The sequence below is a fragment of the Alnus glutinosa genome, chromosome 11, assembly GCF_958979055.1.
Source record: "Alnus glutinosa chromosome 11, dhAlnGlut1.1, whole genome shotgun sequence".
In the NCBI taxonomy this organism is placed as follows: Eukaryota; Viridiplantae; Streptophyta; class Magnoliopsida; order Fagales; family Betulaceae; genus Alnus; species Alnus glutinosa.
The window spans coordinates 11,292,868-11,312,003 of record NC_084896.1 but is presented as its reverse complement, the minus strand read 5'-3'; the positions used below and the strand labels follow the sequence as shown (position 1 = coordinate 11,312,003).

The following is a 19,136-nucleotide window of genomic DNA, read 5'->3' as shown; positions in this document are numbered from 1 at the left end:
TTCACCTTTATTGTTTGTGGTGATTTTGGAGGCGTTGAGCTGGATGCTGATTGCCACAATGGATCAAGGTAATTTGACAGGGTTTTCAGTTGGACCTAGAGATTCTGATGCTTTAGTTGTGAATCATTTACTGTTTGTTGATGACATGTTGATTTTTTATGGTGCGCAAGAAGAACAAATTCGACATCTGCGGTGTATCTTCTTATGCTTTGACGTAGCTTTAGGATTGAGGATTAATTTGGAAAAATTAGAAATTGTTCCTATTGGTGAGAAAGAGGATGTCGAAGGGTTGACACAACTCCTTGAATGTCGGGTCGCCTCTTTGCCTATGACATACTTGGGTTTGCCGTTGGGTGCTTCTTATAAGGCCGTGCCTATTTGGAATGGTGTCATTGAGAAAATGGAACGGCGGTTGGCTGGATGGAAGCGAATGTATTTGTCGAAGGGTGGTCGGCTAACTCTTCTTAAAAGTACTCTTTCCAACTTTCCTACGTATTACTTGTCGTTGTTCCTTATTCCAATGGGTGTGGCTAATCGTCTTGATAAACTGCAAAGGGATGTTCTATGGGGTGGCATTGGAGATGAGGCCAAATTTCATTTAGTGAATTGGAATAGGATCTGTATTCCATTGCATTCAGGTGGGTTGGGAGTTCACAATTTCATCCAGTTTAATTGAGCTCTTCTGGGGAAATGGTTGTGGAGGTATGGTAGGTAGTGTTACGTACCTAGAGGCTAGGGTTATGTGAGAAGGGCATTCATGGAATTATATATTATGCCACAATGACTAAATAAAATATATTTAGGGATTTGGATTCTTGTTCATAAAGCAAGAATCCCTAATTTAAGGGACTTATTTCCTATTAGAGTAAGCAGGATTTTAAGGAGAGAAATAAGGGGCTTGTTACCCATTAGAGTAAGCAGGATTTTAGGGAGAGAAATAAGGGACTTGTTTCCCATTAGAGTTAGAAGTAATATTTATGTATTATATTTCCTCTTATGTAATCACCTCTACATAAACCTAATAGAGTGATCAATAAAAATATTAAGAAGAAAATTATTAGACAACTCTTGTAGTTACTTTGGAGTTTTTTAGGGTTCCTTGAATAATCCTAACATTAGGAGGCCCAGGATATCTTGAATTATCCTACCCAAATCTATCCAATTTATCATTGTTCATCCCTCATTATGGAGGTCCATAACATCTTGGTATCGGAGTCGTCGATCCCACAATGGTGGGTTACTATCTTCCAAAATTTGATGGTTAGAATCTTTCAGGTTGGATGACAAGATACAACAATTTTTCAACTATTACGATACTCCTGATTATCACAGATATATGGTAGCTTCATAGCATATGGAAGGTGAGGCTCTAACTTGATTGGAAGAAAGGGAAATAGAGGAAGTCTTTACAAATCTTACAGATTGGAATAGTTTTGTTAGACTAATACAAATTAGATTTGGGAACCCAGCCAAAGATCCATTCTGCCTAGAAATTCAACTAGAAAACCCAACCCCACCATCTTGCAAGGACCCAAAACCCACCCCCACTCAAATGACAACCCCAATCACCATACCCACCGTCGCAGAACCTCACACCAGCCACCAACCACGTCTGGTAGCCGCACCATCGCCCAATACCCACAACACCATCAACCCACATAAAATACCACCACCACCCCTACCCAAAATCCCAGCCAAAACCCAAACAAAAGACACCTCTTGGCCAAAACCGAAAGCCCAACCCCCACCATCACCACAAACATACACGTTCCCACTTAGTTCCCATCCAAAAATCCCACCAAGTTTACCCATCAACAAGTCAAACTATCACCCACAGTACCAACCCCCAAAAACTCAAAGCCCAGCCACCCTCTTCAAGATTCCCTCAATCCCGCATCACCCATACCTCAAGACCACTCACTGTCAGCCACAAACAAACGAGCCAAACCAAAAAAACCACCCCCATTGTTGAAATCCAATCTCTTCCACATTGATTGGTTTAGAAGAAGGAAAAAGGCCAAGTACAAACCAAGCAAATTAGTCGGCAGAAAGGACACAAGATGGGATTCTGAAACCCAGGGAGAGCTTGCCGAGTTCCTTGCAGTGTGATTTGGGCGTGAAGATGTCGGGGTGTGGGAAGAGAGACAGGGGCTTGGGCAAAGGAGGACCGAAGAGGTTGAGAAAGATGCTTTGGAGCAACACCCGTGGTCCCACGAAGCCAGCGATTCGGTGTTTGATGGCAAGAAAGAGGCTCGGGGAAAAGACTGAACTGCAAATTGGGTCGTGGCCCAGAGCGTCGTCCCTTGGCTGGCGGCAAGAAACAAGAGCCGGAAGGATGGTTGGAGGTCCGACGGAGCGAGCTTCCAAACGACCCCCAGACGGTGATTGCGCGAAGAATGGAGGTTTCGGCTTGAATAGCGGCAGCATAGATTTTTTTGTCCAAATGAAATGGGTAACGCCCAAAAATGTGGAGAATCAATGGATTTCTATAAAGGATGCAGCTAGCTGGGTGGACAGTTTCTTTTGAGAGAGGCGGACAGAGGAGCATGTTCTGGCTTGACCAGTGGAGTAGGAACGGAGATTGGGTCACCCGAGATTTCCCGATTTTCTGTTGCAGGAGAAGTGAAATTGGAATCTGCTGCTGGAGGAAAATTGCAAGAATATCTAGTTGGAAGAGAAGGGGCGAGCATTTGTGGACCAAAAGGCAGCAAGAAATTAGGGGAAAATATTCTGCCCAATCCGTTTATGTTACGCACCTATACTAGACGGAATAAAACCCTAGCAGTAAATCCTGGTGGTGGCTGAGACATGTATGGAATGTAAGGGAGGAAATCGTGGACTTGGGGAGCACGATTTCAGGTTAGGAAGTTCCTAGAAATAAGGGGTGATAATTCCCCATTAGCAGCATAAGAATAAGGGATTATATTTCCCATTTAGTAGCAGATTTGCAGCAGAATTTTAGGAGATCAAATAAGGGAATTATACTTTCCCTAGAATAGGTTATTTTTGTACTCTTTCTATAATTGTTTGTACCCTATTTATAGGGGTTATTGAGGAGGAATAAAGCATGCAGAAATTTACCAACAAACAACTTCTAAGTTGTAGGAGGCAGGGGTACCTCGAATACCCCCTATCCATTCCGCAATTCCACCATAGGTAGACCTAGGATAACCAACCCGGCAGCTCTGCCCCTCACCAGACCCATTACCCGATCACAAACACAATCCCAAACACAGGCCCGTAACAGTTTACCCCTAAATTGATGGTTGCTGGTGAGAGAAATAAGGAAATTATGGGTGGAATCGTGGAAATAGGGGCTCTTGTGGAACCAAATATGGGAAATATTTATGCAATTTTTTTTTTCCCATGCTACCCTCCACTTCAGCATTTATTGGCAGCATACTTCTAGGACCTTGAGGACAAGTTCCATTTGAAGAGGGTATTGAGTGTTACGTACCTGGGGGCTAAGGTTATGTGAGAAGGGCATTCATGGAATTATATATTATGCCTCAATGACTAAATAAAATATACTTAGGGATTTGGATTCTTGCTCATAAAGCAAGAATCCCTAATTTAATGGACTTACTTCCCATTAGAGTAAGCAGGATTTTAAGGAGAGAAATGAGGGACTTGTTGCCCATTAGAGTAAGCAGGATTTTAGGGAGAGAAATAAGGGACTTGTTTCCCATTAGAGTTAGAAGTAATATTTACGTATTATATTTCCTCTTATGTAATCATCTCTATATAAACCTAATAGAGTGATCCATAAAAATATGAAGAAGAAAATTATTAGACAACTTTTGTAGTTACTTTGGAGTTTTTTAGGGTTCCTCGAATAATCCTAACATTAATAGGCCCAAGATATCTCAAATTATCCTACCCAAATCTATCCAATTTATCATTGTTCATCCCTCGTTACGGAGGTCCGTAACAGGTAGAGAGAGAGGCATTTTGACGATTCGTGATTGACGTCAAATTTGAGTCTGAAGGGTGGGTGGTGTTCAAAAGAGGTGTTAGGTACTTTGGAGGTGGGTGTGTGGAAACATATTAGGAGGGGTGGAATAAGTTTAGCAACTTTATTTGTTTTGAGGTGGGGGATGGGTCACAAGTCAGTTTTTGACATGATTGGTGGTGTGGAGATAGATCTTTGAAGCAATATTTTCCAGTTTTATTTAGTATTGTGAGGAATAAAGATACGATGGTGGTAGATAACTTGGTTGTTCAAAATGGAGTTATTGAATGGAATGTTAATTTTAAGCGTCCAATCCAGGATTGGGAGATGGAGATGGTATTTTCTTTCTTCGCTTGGCTTTATTCTATTTTGATTCAACATGGAAAGGATGACAAGTTAGTTTGGAACCTCTCCAAAAGGGGTTTGTTTGAAGTGAAGTCCTATTATGAAGTGCTAAATAGGAAAGATGGCCCATCATCTCCATGGAAGAGTATTTGGCATGTGAAGGCTCTGGCAAGGGTGGCTTTCTTTGTATGGATAACAGCTCTAGGTAAAATTTTGATGCATGACAATCTGCGAAAGAGGAATGTTGTGGTGATTGAGTGATGCTGTATGTGTAAAAAGAGTGGGGAGTCAATTGAACATCTGTTACTTCATTGCAAAGTTGCTCGTGATCTATGGAGTTACATTCTTTATTTGGGTAGCGTGGGTTATGCCACGAATGGTATTGAAGTTGTTGACTAGTTGGGGCACGTCGTTTGGGTATGGTCCAGCTAAGGAAGTTTGGCGATTAGTTCCGTTGTGTTTAATCTGGTGTATTTGGCAGGAGTCAAATGCGCGGCAATTTGAAAATGTAGAGACATTGATGGTAGAGCTAAGGAAGCGTTTGCTCAACATGTTATTTATTTGAATAGTGTCTCATCGTAGCTTGAATATTTTTACTTATGTGGACTTTTTAAATTTATTTTCTGTTCGTTCCTATTAGGGGCACTCTTGTATACTTCTTATGTATTAGGATTGCGCCCTTTTGCGCTTTATTAATGAATTGGCATTACTTATAAAAAAGAAGAAGAAGATATCTTCAATGATTGATCCCCACACCATGCCAAAAATTGACTTTAGACCCATCACCCATATGAAATCTAACAAATTTTAAAAACGTTTCCCACCCCCTCCTTATATGTTTACATGCCCACTCCAAATGGCCCTATTACCTCATTGGAACACCAAACTCCCCTTAAACTCTCATATTTAGTCCTTATCACCAATCTCCACAAAGCCTCACTCTCCGTAATAGTGAAAAATTTATGATCTAGTGATGTTCCTTAGAGGGTAGAAGGTTTTTCAAAAGAAATGTAAAGCGTAGTAAACAATGGTGTTCTTATAGACTTTTTCACGAGTAAATCAAGTTTAATAGCCATACAATTAGGACAAGAGATAGTTATAGTGTCACATGAGATTCTAAATGAGATTGGGAGATTGACTGTGCTAAATACATCTATATGTACATTCTTCAGATAATGTACCATTAAATCTTTAATAAAGAAAAGCAAAAACTGAAGCGATATATGGGGCAGGATAAATGATTCATTTTTAGAAGGGAAAATTATAGAATACATTATCTGAAATGCTAAGTGTAGAGAAGTACCTTTTTTTTTTGATAAGTAATTGTAATTCAATTTAACAAAAGCGCATTTGGGCGCAATCCTTATACACAGGAAGAATACAAGAGAGCCCCTAAATGGGACGAGAAGAGAATAAATTTAAAAAGTCTACAAAAGTAAAATCACTCAAACAATGATGGGACACTATCCAAATATATAACATATTAAGCAAACACTTTCGTAGCTCCACCATTGATGTCTCTACATCTTCAAAGAGCCACGCATTCCGTTCCCGCCAAATACACCACAATAAACATAATGGAGCTAACCGCCAAGCTTCTTTTGAAAGACCATACTCAACCGACGCGCCCCAACTAGTCAACAACTCCAACACCGTTCGTGGCATAACCCACTCTACCCTAAATAAGATAAGAATGTAACTCTAAAGATCATGGGCGACTTCGCAGTGAAGCAACAGATGATCATAGACTCCTCATTCTTCTTACACATACAACACCACAATCACTACGACATTCCTCTTACGCAAGTTATCATGCGTCAAAATTTTACCCAAAGCTGTTGACCATACAAAAAAAGCCACCCTAGTCGGAGTCTTAACACGCCAAATACTCTTCCACGGAAATGATGGGCCATTTTTCCTAATAAGCACTTCATAATAGGATCTCACCTCAAAAAACCCCCTTTTAGAGGGGTTCCAAACTAACCTGTTGCCCTCTCCATGTTGAACTGAAGTGGAGTAAATCTGCCTGAAGAAAGAAAGAAGCATCTCTATCTTCCAATCCTGGATTTGCCTCGTAAAAAGAACATTCTGTTGAATAACTCTGTTATGAACGACCAAGTTATCCTCCACCATCGCATCTTTGTTCCTCACAATACTAAACAGAACTGAAAAGCACTGCTTCAAAGATCTATTCCCACATCACTAATCATGCTAGAAACTAATATGTGACCCATCCCCCACCTTAAAAACGAACAAAATTACAAAACTTCTCCCATCTCCTCCTAATATGTTTCCACACACCCACTCCAAAGGAACCCGACACCTCTTTCGAACACCACCCACCCTTTAGGCTCTCAAATTTTGCGTCAATCACCAATCACTAATCGCTATAAAGCCTCTCTCTCCCTACCATATCTCCACAACCATTTACCCAGAAGAGCTTGATTAAACTGGATGAAGTTGTGAACTCCAAACCCACCTGAATGCAAAGGAGTACAAATCCTGTTGCATTTCACTAAATGAAATTTGGCCTCATCTCCAATACCACCCCAAAGAAAAGCCTTTTGAATATTATCAAGACGATTAGCCACTCTCACTGGAATAGGAAACAACGACAAGAGATATGTAGGAAGATTGGAGAGCGTACTTTTAATAAGAGTCAGCTGCCCACCCTTTGACAAATACATACGCTTCCATCCAGCCAACCTCCTTTCCATTTTCTCAATAACACCATTCCAAATAGACCCAGATTTGAAAGAAGCACCCAATGGCAAACCCAAGTATGTCAAAGGCAAAGAAGTGACCCAACATCCAAGTAGGTGAGCCAACCTATCGATATCCTCTACCGCACCAATAGGAACAACTTCTGATTTTCCTAAGTTAATCCTTAAGCCCGAAGCTGCCTCAAAGCATAGAAAGATACACCTCAAATGTTGAATCTGTTTTTCTTGCGCACCACAAAAAATCAACGTGGCATCAGCAAACAATAAATGATTCACAACTAGAGCCTCGGACTCCCTAGATCCCACTAAAAACCCTGTCAAATTGCCTTGATCTAAAGCGGCAATCAGCATCCGGCTTAAAGCCTCTATAACCACTACAAACAAAAAAGGAGAAAGAGGATCTCCTTGTCGCAAACCACGAGAGCTATAAAAAAAACCCGACAGGGTTCCATTCACAAGAATAGAAAATCTCACCATTGAAATACAAAAACGTATCCAAGCCCTCCATTTTTCCCCAAAACCACAATGGTGCAGCAAATAGAGCAAGAATCCCAATTCACATGATCATAAGCCTTCTCTAGATCCAATTTACACAGCAGCCCGGGGTCCCCTGATCGAATTTGACTATCCACACATTCATTGGCAATAAGCACTGAGTCCAATATTTGTCAACCACCAAAATAAACGCATTCTGATAGTTCGAGATAATCTTGCCAAAAACTAATTTAAACCTGTTCGTGAGGACCTTAGAAACAATCTTGTAAATCTCCCTTATCAAACTAATAGGGCGAAAATCTCTCACATCCATGGCACTAGACTTCTTAGGAATCAAAGAGACAGAAGTAGCATTAAAGCTCTTTTCAAACTTGTCTCGAGCATGAAATTTTGCAAAAACGGCCATAATGTCAGTTTTTAAAAAATTCCAACACTTCTGAAATAAAACCAAAGTGAAGTCGTCAGGACCCGGCGCCTTATCTCCATTGAAATCCCTAATCACATCCCACACCTCCTTCTCCTCAAACGCTCTTTCTAGTCAAATGCTCTCATCCCCATCAATGGATAAGAAAGATAAGCCCTCCACCCTAGGCCGCCAAGAACAATTCTCAAAGTACAGATTGTTGTAATATTGGACTATATGCTCCTTAATCTCTGCAGGATTCCTGGAAATTGTACCATTAATACTCAAAGAATCCACTTGATTGAATTGTACCTGTTGTTCCTACCCAGATCTCTTTCCTGAATCACCATATTTATAATCAATTTCTCCATTTTGGACATATCTTTTAAAGTTTAGCATAGTAGTTTTTGTAGCAGTCAATGTGCAGCATTGAGCGGATGGGTTGTTTTTCTAATCTGAATGTTTGTGCTAGACAAAGGTTAAATGGGCCTTACTATAACCCAATTGGTTGGAACTTTTTTTCTCCTTGGTCTTGTGATAAAGACATGATAAATATAAGTTATAGTGATATATAAATTGGAAAACTATGCTGCCTACCAATTGTATTTACTAAATAGTATACAAAATTTCTGATTTTTGGAGGTCCTTGTGATATACTCTAAAATGCTTACTGAAAAATGGTCTTCACACCTTCGCTTCTTGTAATTATGAATTAGAATTTAGTAAAGGAATAAATGTGGTAAGGTTGGGATTAAGGCTTAGTTAAGTTGAACTGAATTGGAAGTTCTGGGAATCATAACCTTACTGTTTCATAAGACTTATTAATTCCTAATCTTGGACTCTTTTTTTTTTTTTTTTCATGATAAATGTAAGTTTTGGATCAACTGCACTAACACATTTGCTTCTTGATTTTGGACAAACCTTGATCCATTTGCAGGAACCAGCATTCCAGAGACTGATATTCATAACAATGCTTGCATGGGAGAATCCGTACCATGAAGAGCTTACAAATGCTTCGGAGAAAGCTTCTTTTCAGGTCCTTTTTTTTCATCATCTATTCGCTAAACTTTTTGATGTAGGACAGAATTTACTAATATTTTCGGTAAAAACGAAAAAATAGAAAAAATGTCAAAAATAATATTGGAATAGCACTGTTTGATTAGAAACTTACCTGTTCTCAAATAATGGAAGTACAAAAGGAAAGACTTGATCGTCAAGCCAGAATTTTATTTTATTATTTACAATTAAGACTTTATTTCCTTTACTTACTAGGATTAGATTTGCTTTATTTATTTCTTTTCCTTACTGGGATTAGATTTATTATTACTACTAGGATTAGGTTTACTATTGCTACTATGATTAGGTTTACTTTCTCTACAAGTATTTCTTTTTTATAAATAGGCTTGTTTATTAAGTAAAACTGAAGCCATTTAATTATTATAAAATCAAAGAATTCTCTCTCAAAAACTCTGTGGAGTTTTATTTTTCATTTAGCCTACGGGCTTTTATTTTTTATTTTTTTATTTATTTATTTTTTATCTTTTTGGGTAAAAGACGAAGACGCTTCTCTTTGTAGAATCAAAGACGCTGCTATTTGATTAGTTACCTTAGTCTTCTGCTATGTCAGTTGGTATCAGAGCAGACTTTATCTTGATCATGACCAATCAGCGTGACGGTGACGACTTTCTCCAACAAAGCCGCTTGTAGGGGAGGGGCTCTTTTGAGAGCTGACTTCATGGGGTATCCAAGCCGGCGTTATCTGGATTCGATGGCCAACTTATACTACGGTAACAACTTCTATAACAATGTCTTTTTTGAGAGAGAGGAGGTTTCAAGAGCCGACTACCAGTGATACATCAAACGATCAAAGGCAAGATCACAACAGGCACTATATCAAGAGCAATTGCAAGTGATATGTGAACTCTTGAATGATCTCATGCGAGTGGTGAGCAAACGCATTTAGTCTCACCATATCTTAGGGCTGAATTCCTGGAGTTAAAGCAAGAGACGCAACAAGTGTTCCGCAACATAAAAGATGCTATCATTAGATTGACGAGGAAACCTTTTGTAGACAAGTTCCTTGACGATGATGTAAGTTGCGTTCGACCTGTTTGTAATCATATTTATGAATCTTTGAATGGAAAACTGTATATGAAGAGAATGTTAGTTACGGTGAAAAAGTGGAGTTGCCGTCAAAGAAACAACATGTGCAGCCACAACCGTTGCTTCTAACTACTGTACCAGTGGAAGAATATCCACCACAAGCGCAGCTCATCACGATCACCACAGAAATAAATAACAATAGTGATTCCTTTGAAGAAAACAATAAAGTTGAAGATGACATAAAAAAAAAAATATTTGGAGGAATTTTTATGGAAGGAGACGAAAATGAAAAGTCTTGTCTTAGTGCCATCTACGTAGATTTTGTCAAAATAGGGATTTGGTCTGAATGGCTCTCCTTGTGAGAGATACTTCCTTTATATAGACTGTCGCACATTACGGGGTTGGAAATCAGCTATTGCAAAGGAAAGAATAAAGCTATACAAGATAAGAATAAAGCTTACTAAATTATACAATATATACTTCTAAATATAGTTTGGACTAAATAAGGTAGCACAAATCTAGCACAAATTGAACCGTCAAATCTGCTAACATTCCCTCTCAAATTGATGCTGGGCGATCGCGAAGCATCAATTTGTCAATCAAGAACTGATGGCGAGGATGAGAGAGAGCCTTGGTGAAAACATCAGCGGTTTGGTGTTTAGTGGAAATGTGAGGAAGAGTAATCTCTTAACAAGCAAAGGCTTCACAAATGGAATGACAATCTACTTCAATATGTTTGGTGCGCTCATGAAAAACGGGATTGGCAGCAATCTGAATAGCACTGGTATTATCAGCATGAAGAGGAGTAGGAGTAAGCTGTGGAACACTAAGTTCGCCTAACAACCCTCGCAGCCATACAATTTTAGAACAAGCAGACGACATAGCCTGATATTCAAACTCGGTGGATGACTTCGAGACACGAGGCTGCTTCTTACTCTTCCAAGAAATAAGAGCATCGCCAAGAAACATACACTAACCAGTAACAGAACGATGTGTATCCGCACAACCAACCCAGTTGGCATCACTAAAACCCTCCAACTGTAAAGAATTCCCGGAATGGAAAAACAAGCCAAGACCAGATGTCCCTTTGAGATATTGAAGAAGACGACGGACAGCGGCAAAATGTGTTTGGCATGGAGCCTGCATAAACCGACTAACCTGCTGAACAACAAACGAGATATCAGGTCGAGTAATACTCAAATAGTTCAAACTGCCCACCAACTGCCGATACATCGAAGGATCAAATAAGAGATCACCATCCGCCTGATGCAACTTCAAATTGACCTCCATAGGTGTAAGAACCGAATTACTGTCTTGAAGGCCGGCTAAAGAAAGAAGTTCTTGGGTATACTTATGCTGATGTTAGAGTGTGCCATTCGGACAAGGTTGAACCTCAAGTCCAAGAAAATACTACTGGGGACCAAGATCTTTCATATGAAACAAAGATTTGAGGCGCTGTTGGAGTTGCTGAATTAGTTGGAGATCAGATCCTATAATCACAATGTCATCAACATAAACAAGAAGGATAACAATCCCATGGGTAGTCTTGTGAAAGAAGAGAGAGGAGTCATACTGACTCTGAGTAAACGTGAAATCCAGTAGAGTAGTACGAAACTTTTCAAATCAGGCCTGGGGTGACTGCTTCAAACCATACAGAGACCGCTTCAAGCGACAAACCTCAACAGAAGAGGAAGGAAACAAGCCAGGAGGAGGAGACATAAATATTGCTTCTTTTAGATCACCATGTAAAAATGCATTCTTCACATCCATCTAGCGAAGCGACCAACCTTTCGAAACAGCAATGGCCATAACAGTGCGAACAGTAGTCATTTTGGCCATGGGAGTGAATGTTTCCTCATAATCAAGCCCATACTCCTGCCGATTCCCGAGTGCCACCAGACGAGCTTTATGTCTGTTGATAGAACCATCAGCCCGTAGCTTGATAGTTTAGACCCATTTGCACCCAATAAGCTTAACTCCAGCAAGACAAGGGACGATGTCCCAAATATAATTGTCTTGAAGAGCCTGAAGTTCGTTCTACATAGCTTGGCGCCAACACTCTCGAGTAGAAGCCTGAGAATAAGACTTAGGCATAGAAGTAGTATCAAGAGTAGCCTGAAGAGTAGAAGAAAAATCATACCAATCTGGGGGAGACCGGCGGGGTGCTTGCACAACAGGATCTGGCGGTGGTTCAGAGGAAGGAAGAGGCAGTGGGCGACGTCGCTGATACACAAGACTTGGCTTAAAATGAGAAGGAGTACTAGACATGACATCAAAAGGAGGAAGCAAAATAGATGAAGATACAGGATTAGGACGGGATGGAAAGAAATATTGATTTTCAAAAAGAATCTCATTGCGAGAAATAGGAAGTTTGTTAGCATCCGCATCATAACACACAAACCCTTTATGAAAATTACTATAACCAAGAAAAGCACACTGAATAGATTGCGCAGCAAGCTTGTGACGTTCAACGGGAGGTAAGTGAGGTAAGTGAACAAAACAAATGCAACCAAAAACATGCAGAGAATTATAATCAGGAGGAACACCAAACAAACGAGAATATGGAGAATCAAGATGCAAAGTAGGAGAAAGTAGGCGATTAATTAAATAGACAGTCGTAGACAAGGCTTCGACCCAAAATCTAGAAGGCATAAAAGATTCAAGCATCAATGTATGAACATCTAAAAGATGACGATTCTTACGCTCGGCGACACCATTCTGTTGGGGAGTGCAAGGACACGAACGCTGAGAGAGAATACCCTTCCGTTGAAGAAAAGATTGAAAAGCATGTGACATGTATTCTCCCCCAGAATCAGAGCGTAAGATCTTAACACAGGTAGAAAATTGGGTTTCTATATAAGCAACAAAAGTTTGGAAGATTGAGAACACATCAGCTTTAGAACGAAGAAAATAGACCCACCTGAAACGACTGTAATCGTCAATAAATGTCACAAAATACCTGTATTGACAGGACTTATACCCCAAACATCATAATGAATTATTTCAAAACAGGTAGAAGCACGACTACCTTGTAGAAGAAAAGGTAAAGATTTGCTATTGCTAAATTTACAAGGAGCACAATCAAATGACAATGAAGAGAGTTGGGATGACCCAATTTCTTATGCTAGAATTGGCTATTATTATTAGCAATAGCAGTACAACCAATAGAAAGGGAACGAGGAATGGAAAAAGACTGAAGAGGAAAAGGGCGCCCCACTTTAGGCCCCTTCGCTATCTCCTGTCCCGACACCTGATCTTGCACACAACAACCAGAATGATCAAAATGAATAGAACAATTTTCTTCTACTAATTGTCCAACCGAAATGAGATTGACAGATAAATAAGGAGACACAAAAACATTAATAAAGGAAGGTCTTAGACTTCCAACTGCTGTCATGTAAAGCTGCCGGACTGCCAGTCATGTGATTGGAAGCCGTAGAGTCAATTAACCACGGAGAAGTAAGAATATGTTTCTTACCTTGAAGACCGAGAGCACAAAAGACTGAAATAATCATTTGTTGAACCTGCTCGGGAGTAATGTTGGAAGAAGAACCCAGAACAACTGGTTGTAAGGAAGATGGAGTCACAAATGTGGACTGAACACCATTATGAAAAGCAGGAGCAGATCGATGTTTAGGACGTATAGGACACTCAATGATGATATGACCCCCCCTTCTTGCAATAAGTGCAGAATTTCTTCCTGCAATGTTTTGCAATGTGCCCAATTTCCTTACAATTATAACACTGTGGCGGAGATTTGGACAATCCTCTACCTTGAGCAGCATAGGCCATATTAACCATCTCAGACCCACCAGCATCTTGAGCAAGGCCAAGCTGTGAGGCAAGATGTTGTTCTTCACGCAAGAGTTCACCCAAGCAAACCTCCAAAGATTGTACAGGTGTGCAATTAATTAACCCAGCACGTGCACTTTCAAACTCAAGTCGGAGCTTCATCAAGAATTGATCCCGCTGGCTCTCTGAGTGAACCGCCTGTAGGGCTGCTAAGGCTTCTTTGGGAACCTGAGAATGCACCAATCCAGAATAATCATTCCATAAATTAATAAAACCAGAATAAAATTGCTCAATAGAAAGATTCCCTTGACCATAGTTTCCGATGTTGAGCTCCAATTGAAACTTTCGGGCAGAATTATCTTGATAATAAATTTGCCGAAGGTAATCCCACATCGCTTTAGCAGTAGTGAACCCACGAAGATTGTTGACCATATGAGGTTCAACAGAGCTGAGTAGCCAAGAAGCAATTTTGGCATCTCTGCCTTCCCATGAACTAAGTTCCTTGGAATCAGTGGGAGCCGGAGAAGACCCACCTAGTGACCCCATAATTCCTTGCCTTTTACAAATATCTTAAACTAGAATTCCCAATTGGCATAGTTCTTGTCATTAAGGCGAACAATAGAATTTTCTCCTGACATAATAACCACTAGAAAGAAAATTGACAAAGCAGGGAAAGTGCTGATAATCACAACAAAATTGCACAACCCAACACCACAAAAAAAATTGCACGACCAGTACTGGAATAATAATTGCACAACCTAACAGCACCAAAAAAAATTGTCAATAGTCACAAACCTAAACCAGTTACGGGAATATAATATCACAGCCCAACAGTACCGTCAATAGGCACAAACCCAAAACCAGTTACGGGAATATAATATCACAGCCCAATAGTATCGAAAACTTGCAACAGCCCAACAACACCGAAAACTAATAATTAGAATTATGGAACAAGACCAGAATTTCAACAGACACAATAATAATCAAGAAATAGAAAACCTGATGCACCGAAATCTCTCCAAGATTGCACTGGACCTGCTGACAGTCACCAAGCAACGTAACCACAACCAGAAACTGAACCGCAAACCAGGGAACCACCAACTGAACCTCCACGCTCACTGCTGAGAAACCAAGAGACTGCGACTTCCGAGAAAACCGCAGAAGCAGCTGACTCCTTCAATAGACCTGCTGAGAAACCAAGAGGCGGCCAATACCCACAAAAGAAAAATCCGAAATTCTACTCTCTGCCAATACCCACAGAAAAATACCGAAAAGCCAAGAAAACCAAAAAATTCAGCCAAGCCGAAAGTATACTACAAAAAGAATTTGGGGCTCTAATACCATGTCAAAATAAGGATTTGGTCTAAATGGCTCTCCTTATGAGAGTTACTTCCTTTATATAGACTGTCGCACATTAGAGGGCTGGAAATTAGCCATTACAAAGGAAAGAATAAAGCTATACAAGGTAAGAATAAAGCCTACCAAATTATACAATTTATACTTCTAAATATAGTTTGGACTAAATAAGGTAGCAAAAAGCTAGCACAAATTGAGCTGTCAAACTTGCTAACAGATTTCTCCAAGTATCTTTCTCCGGAAGAGCCGCGTGTGACATATTGCAAAGAAAACTCGAGGACGAGTTTTTTTCAAGTGGGGGTGCCTGATGTAGGATTGAATTTACTAATATTTTCGGTGAAAATTGAGAGGACTTTGAAGGATATTAAGTTTTTATTTTTCAACACCCTGTATCTTTGGACAACTGCTTTTGTTTCTCATTTGGAGATTAGTTACCATGATTTTATTGTTCTTTTTGCTCCTACTAGTTAGGTGGCTTTTGTTGTATATTCCCTGTGTACCTCTGGCACCTTACATTTTTTCTGATATCTTGATTACTTAGCAAAAAACGAAATATGGTTTAAGTATAGTGTTTCATAAATATTCGATCTTGGTGGGATTCGTGGCAAAGTTGTGTTTCTCAAATTTGGGTTCATGAAAGATATAAAAAGAAACAAAAATATACACAAAAAACAAGGTCATTAAGATGAGAGTGAAACGTCATTGAACAATATACCATGAAGGATGCTCTGATACTAAATTAGGGAAATTTTACCATTATTGTGCAAATGATCTTAATTTTCAACTGAAAAGAGTACTCTCAATTTTGTGGAGGATTCTTCTAGCCTATGTAACTTCATTAGCATACTTTAGATGGAAATACACAAGTGTTTTTATCTGCTAGGCTAGGGACGCTTCTCACTTACATTTATACATGGCTTCCATCAAGGGATTTTAACTACCAACATAATGTTTGATCAACAAAAATAACGTTTGACTATCAGTTGGTAGTTACTTTCTTATCTATTGCCTACAACATTAGATTAAAATAAAACACTTATGTGGTATGTGAACCGCATATAAGTCTCCAAAAGAGATGTATCCTACATAAATAACATTTATTTTTTTTGTTGGATTGTAGGGGAAGCTTGTTAGTATATCAGCTTTTGTTCGTATAGCTCCTGCCATTTCTGGTGTAGCTGATCGTTCAACAGTGCACAATTTATTCAAGGCACTTTCTGGTGATGAAGAGGGCATCTCTTTGAATGTGTGGCTAACTTATATTAGTGAACTTCTCAAGTGAGCTTCATGATTTTCTTCTATTCTTTTGAATTTGGACTATGGTTATGAGGTAACTTTTACTTCAGTATGTGCAATCGATATTGTTAGTGTGATGGTATGCATTTTTGTTTTTTTTGTTTTTTAAGGCATACTTCCTAGTAGCTTAAGTTTTCGGGTTAGGATTACAAATACTTCAAAAGTCCCTCTATATCAGTGTTGGATACGTAGCTAACACAGATACAGATGGATGCAAGTCCAATACATGTTTGTGATTGTGTCCAAGCTGTATCTGTATCTGTAAATTGTTTAAAAAAAAGAAGTTAAATCACACTTGTTAGGGACACCACCAGATACGTGTAGGACATGTTTAGCAAAGAAACCCCACAAATCTCCCTTTAAATTTTCTCTCTTGGTCAAAAGCAGAACACGAAAGGGGACTCACAATGGCAAACTGCCACTTCACCACCCCCACCATTACTGAGGTCCCAAGAGATATTTGTATGGACTTAATGGGTCTTTGCCAGTAGTCTCCCAGATTGGGGTGTCCTGAGCCCTGATGTCTGTTTGCATGTCACGCAGCTCTTTTGTCATCTCTATGCTAGTTTAGGCGTTAGACTTGCGATACTCTAGAGTGAAAGACTTTTTGGGAAGAGAGAGGCCTCTTACTGGATTATGTAAGTAAAGATGTGAGAGGCATGTGGGTCAGTTTTTTTGGTGGGTTAGCATTTTTTTTCTTTATTTTATTGGCACGTCTGAAGGTGGGCAATCTTTTCCTTTTATTTTCTTAAGTTTTAAAGAAGTTTTATTATATATACACATATTTTATGCCTTTTCTTTTACTTTTTATTTATTTTTTAAACCTAAATTAACATAATATGAAAATAAAAATAAAAATACTATGTATAGATTAATTAATTAAGTATTCCTACCATATTGTCATAGATTTTTAAGAATTGACATATTGCTAAGTCCATTTTATATTATATTTGTATTCCATAGTCGTCTTGGTGTTTGTTTGCATTTAGAATAAGTGGTAATTTTACTCATCATAGCCGTGTTTGTCTAAAGGCTCTTGTGTTCGAATCTTAGGAACCCTCATTTGCTTTAGTTTGGTGTTTGTTTTCATTTCTGTTTGTGTTTCTTGGTCCATAGGCATTTTCATCCCTGCACATGAGGAGAAGGGGTGTTAGTTTGTTACTGGTGCTTGATATACATCAGAATAGTTTAAGCTTTTGTGTTTTTTCAAAACATCCCAACACCATGTCTAAAGAACTCATATAGAAGTGGTGGGACCAAAGGTTTGGTATGGGAAATCAGGGAGTGTTGCTTTAAACTGGGTGGTGAATGTGATAGTAACATAGTCTGTTGAAGATGGAAACTACTGACATATTATGTATATTCTCCATAAGTTATTCTGATTGTAATATTGTCTTTATTTCTTTCCATATTAGTCTATAGGTTTCTTCTATTTAAACCTATGTAATCGTATGAAATAATATGCAAGTAATAAGAATTTCCTTCTCTCTTTATTTTCTACTTGGTATCAGAGCCGAATTAGGGTTCCTTTGTTTTGGGTTCTTCGTTTTTTTTTTCTTCTCTGCCCGTGGTCGTGTGACTACTTCTTTGTGATTGTGCAACTAGATGTGGCTCACAATCATCTAGGTCGCACGATCCATAGAAGGTACCACCAGCGTTCTCTGGGCCATTCCTTCGACGAACGGTGGCGATTTAGTGAGCACTCGATCCTAATCACTGTGTTTGATGGATCGATTGTGAACAAGGTGGTCTTCCCTGGCTTGTTTTGCGGTTTCTAATTTGATCTGAAGTTTTTGAGGCCTATCAGAGTACGTGATCAGCGGCGCGTGAAACCTCTGGCGATGAAAAGATGTTTTCCGTTCTGTATGACTAAACGACACATTGTTCCATGACTGGTTGAGAATGACATGTCTTTCAGAAGGGAGTTGCTGCTCTGTCGTTCTACCCTAATGAAAACGACTTGCAGTTCAAACCTAGAGAAAATGACCTGCCGTTCAGCAGTGTGCCAAACGACAGGTATGCCCTAAACGACCTGTAGTTTAGCCAAAAAAAAAATGTCAGAGACAAATCAGACGAAAGGGGTAGAGAGTCAGGTGACCTCCCATGGTGAAAATCCAACTATTCAAATCACAACATTCAAATTGGATGGGCTCAATTATTTTGTTTGGTCACAATCTGCTCCTTTGTCTATTAAGAGCATAGGGAAGATGGGATACTTGAATGGCAAAATTCAAGAACCAAAGCCCATTGATCCTACTTATGATAAATGGGAAGCAGAAAATTATATTGTTATGTCATGGTTGTTGCATTCAATGCAACCGGAAATCAGTCAGGGGTACTTTTTTCTTCGTACTGCAAAAGAGGTTTGGGATGCAGCGGCTCAGAAATATTCCAAATTGGGGAACGCTGCATTGAAATATGACTTGAAGCGATGGATCCATGGACTAACCCAAGGTGACTGGTTAGTTGCCACTTATTTTCATGAGCTCTGTAGTTTGTGGCAGAAGTTAGATCATTAGCAAAACTTGCAACCTGAGTGTGCTGTTGATGCTATTAAAATTAAGAAGATTATTGAAGAGGAACGCATTTATGAGTTCTTGGGTGGATTGAATTCAGAGTATAATCTTGTGTAGGTTCAGATTTTTGGGAAGGAACCTCTTCTGTCACTACA

The 19,136-nt window shown here is 39.3% G+C and overlaps 1 protein-coding gene across 6 annotated transcripts in view; it reads left to right on the top strand.

The window, feature by feature from the left end:
• The window catches only part of LOC133882031 (uncharacterized), a 69,190-nt gene that overhangs the window by 14,824 nt on the left and 35,230 nt on the right, over positions 1 to 19,136 (top strand). For all 6 annotated transcript variants that reach the window (XM_062321117.1, XM_062321116.1, XM_062321120.1 and 3 more), the window contains 2 exons: positions 8,856 to 8,954; positions 16,290 to 16,447. In XM_062321117.1, coding sequence (XP_062177101.1) covers positions 8,856 to 8,954; positions 16,290 to 16,447 — 257 coding nt within the window. The remainder of the gene's footprint in view (positions 1 to 8,855; positions 8,955 to 16,289; positions 16,448 to 19,136) is intronic.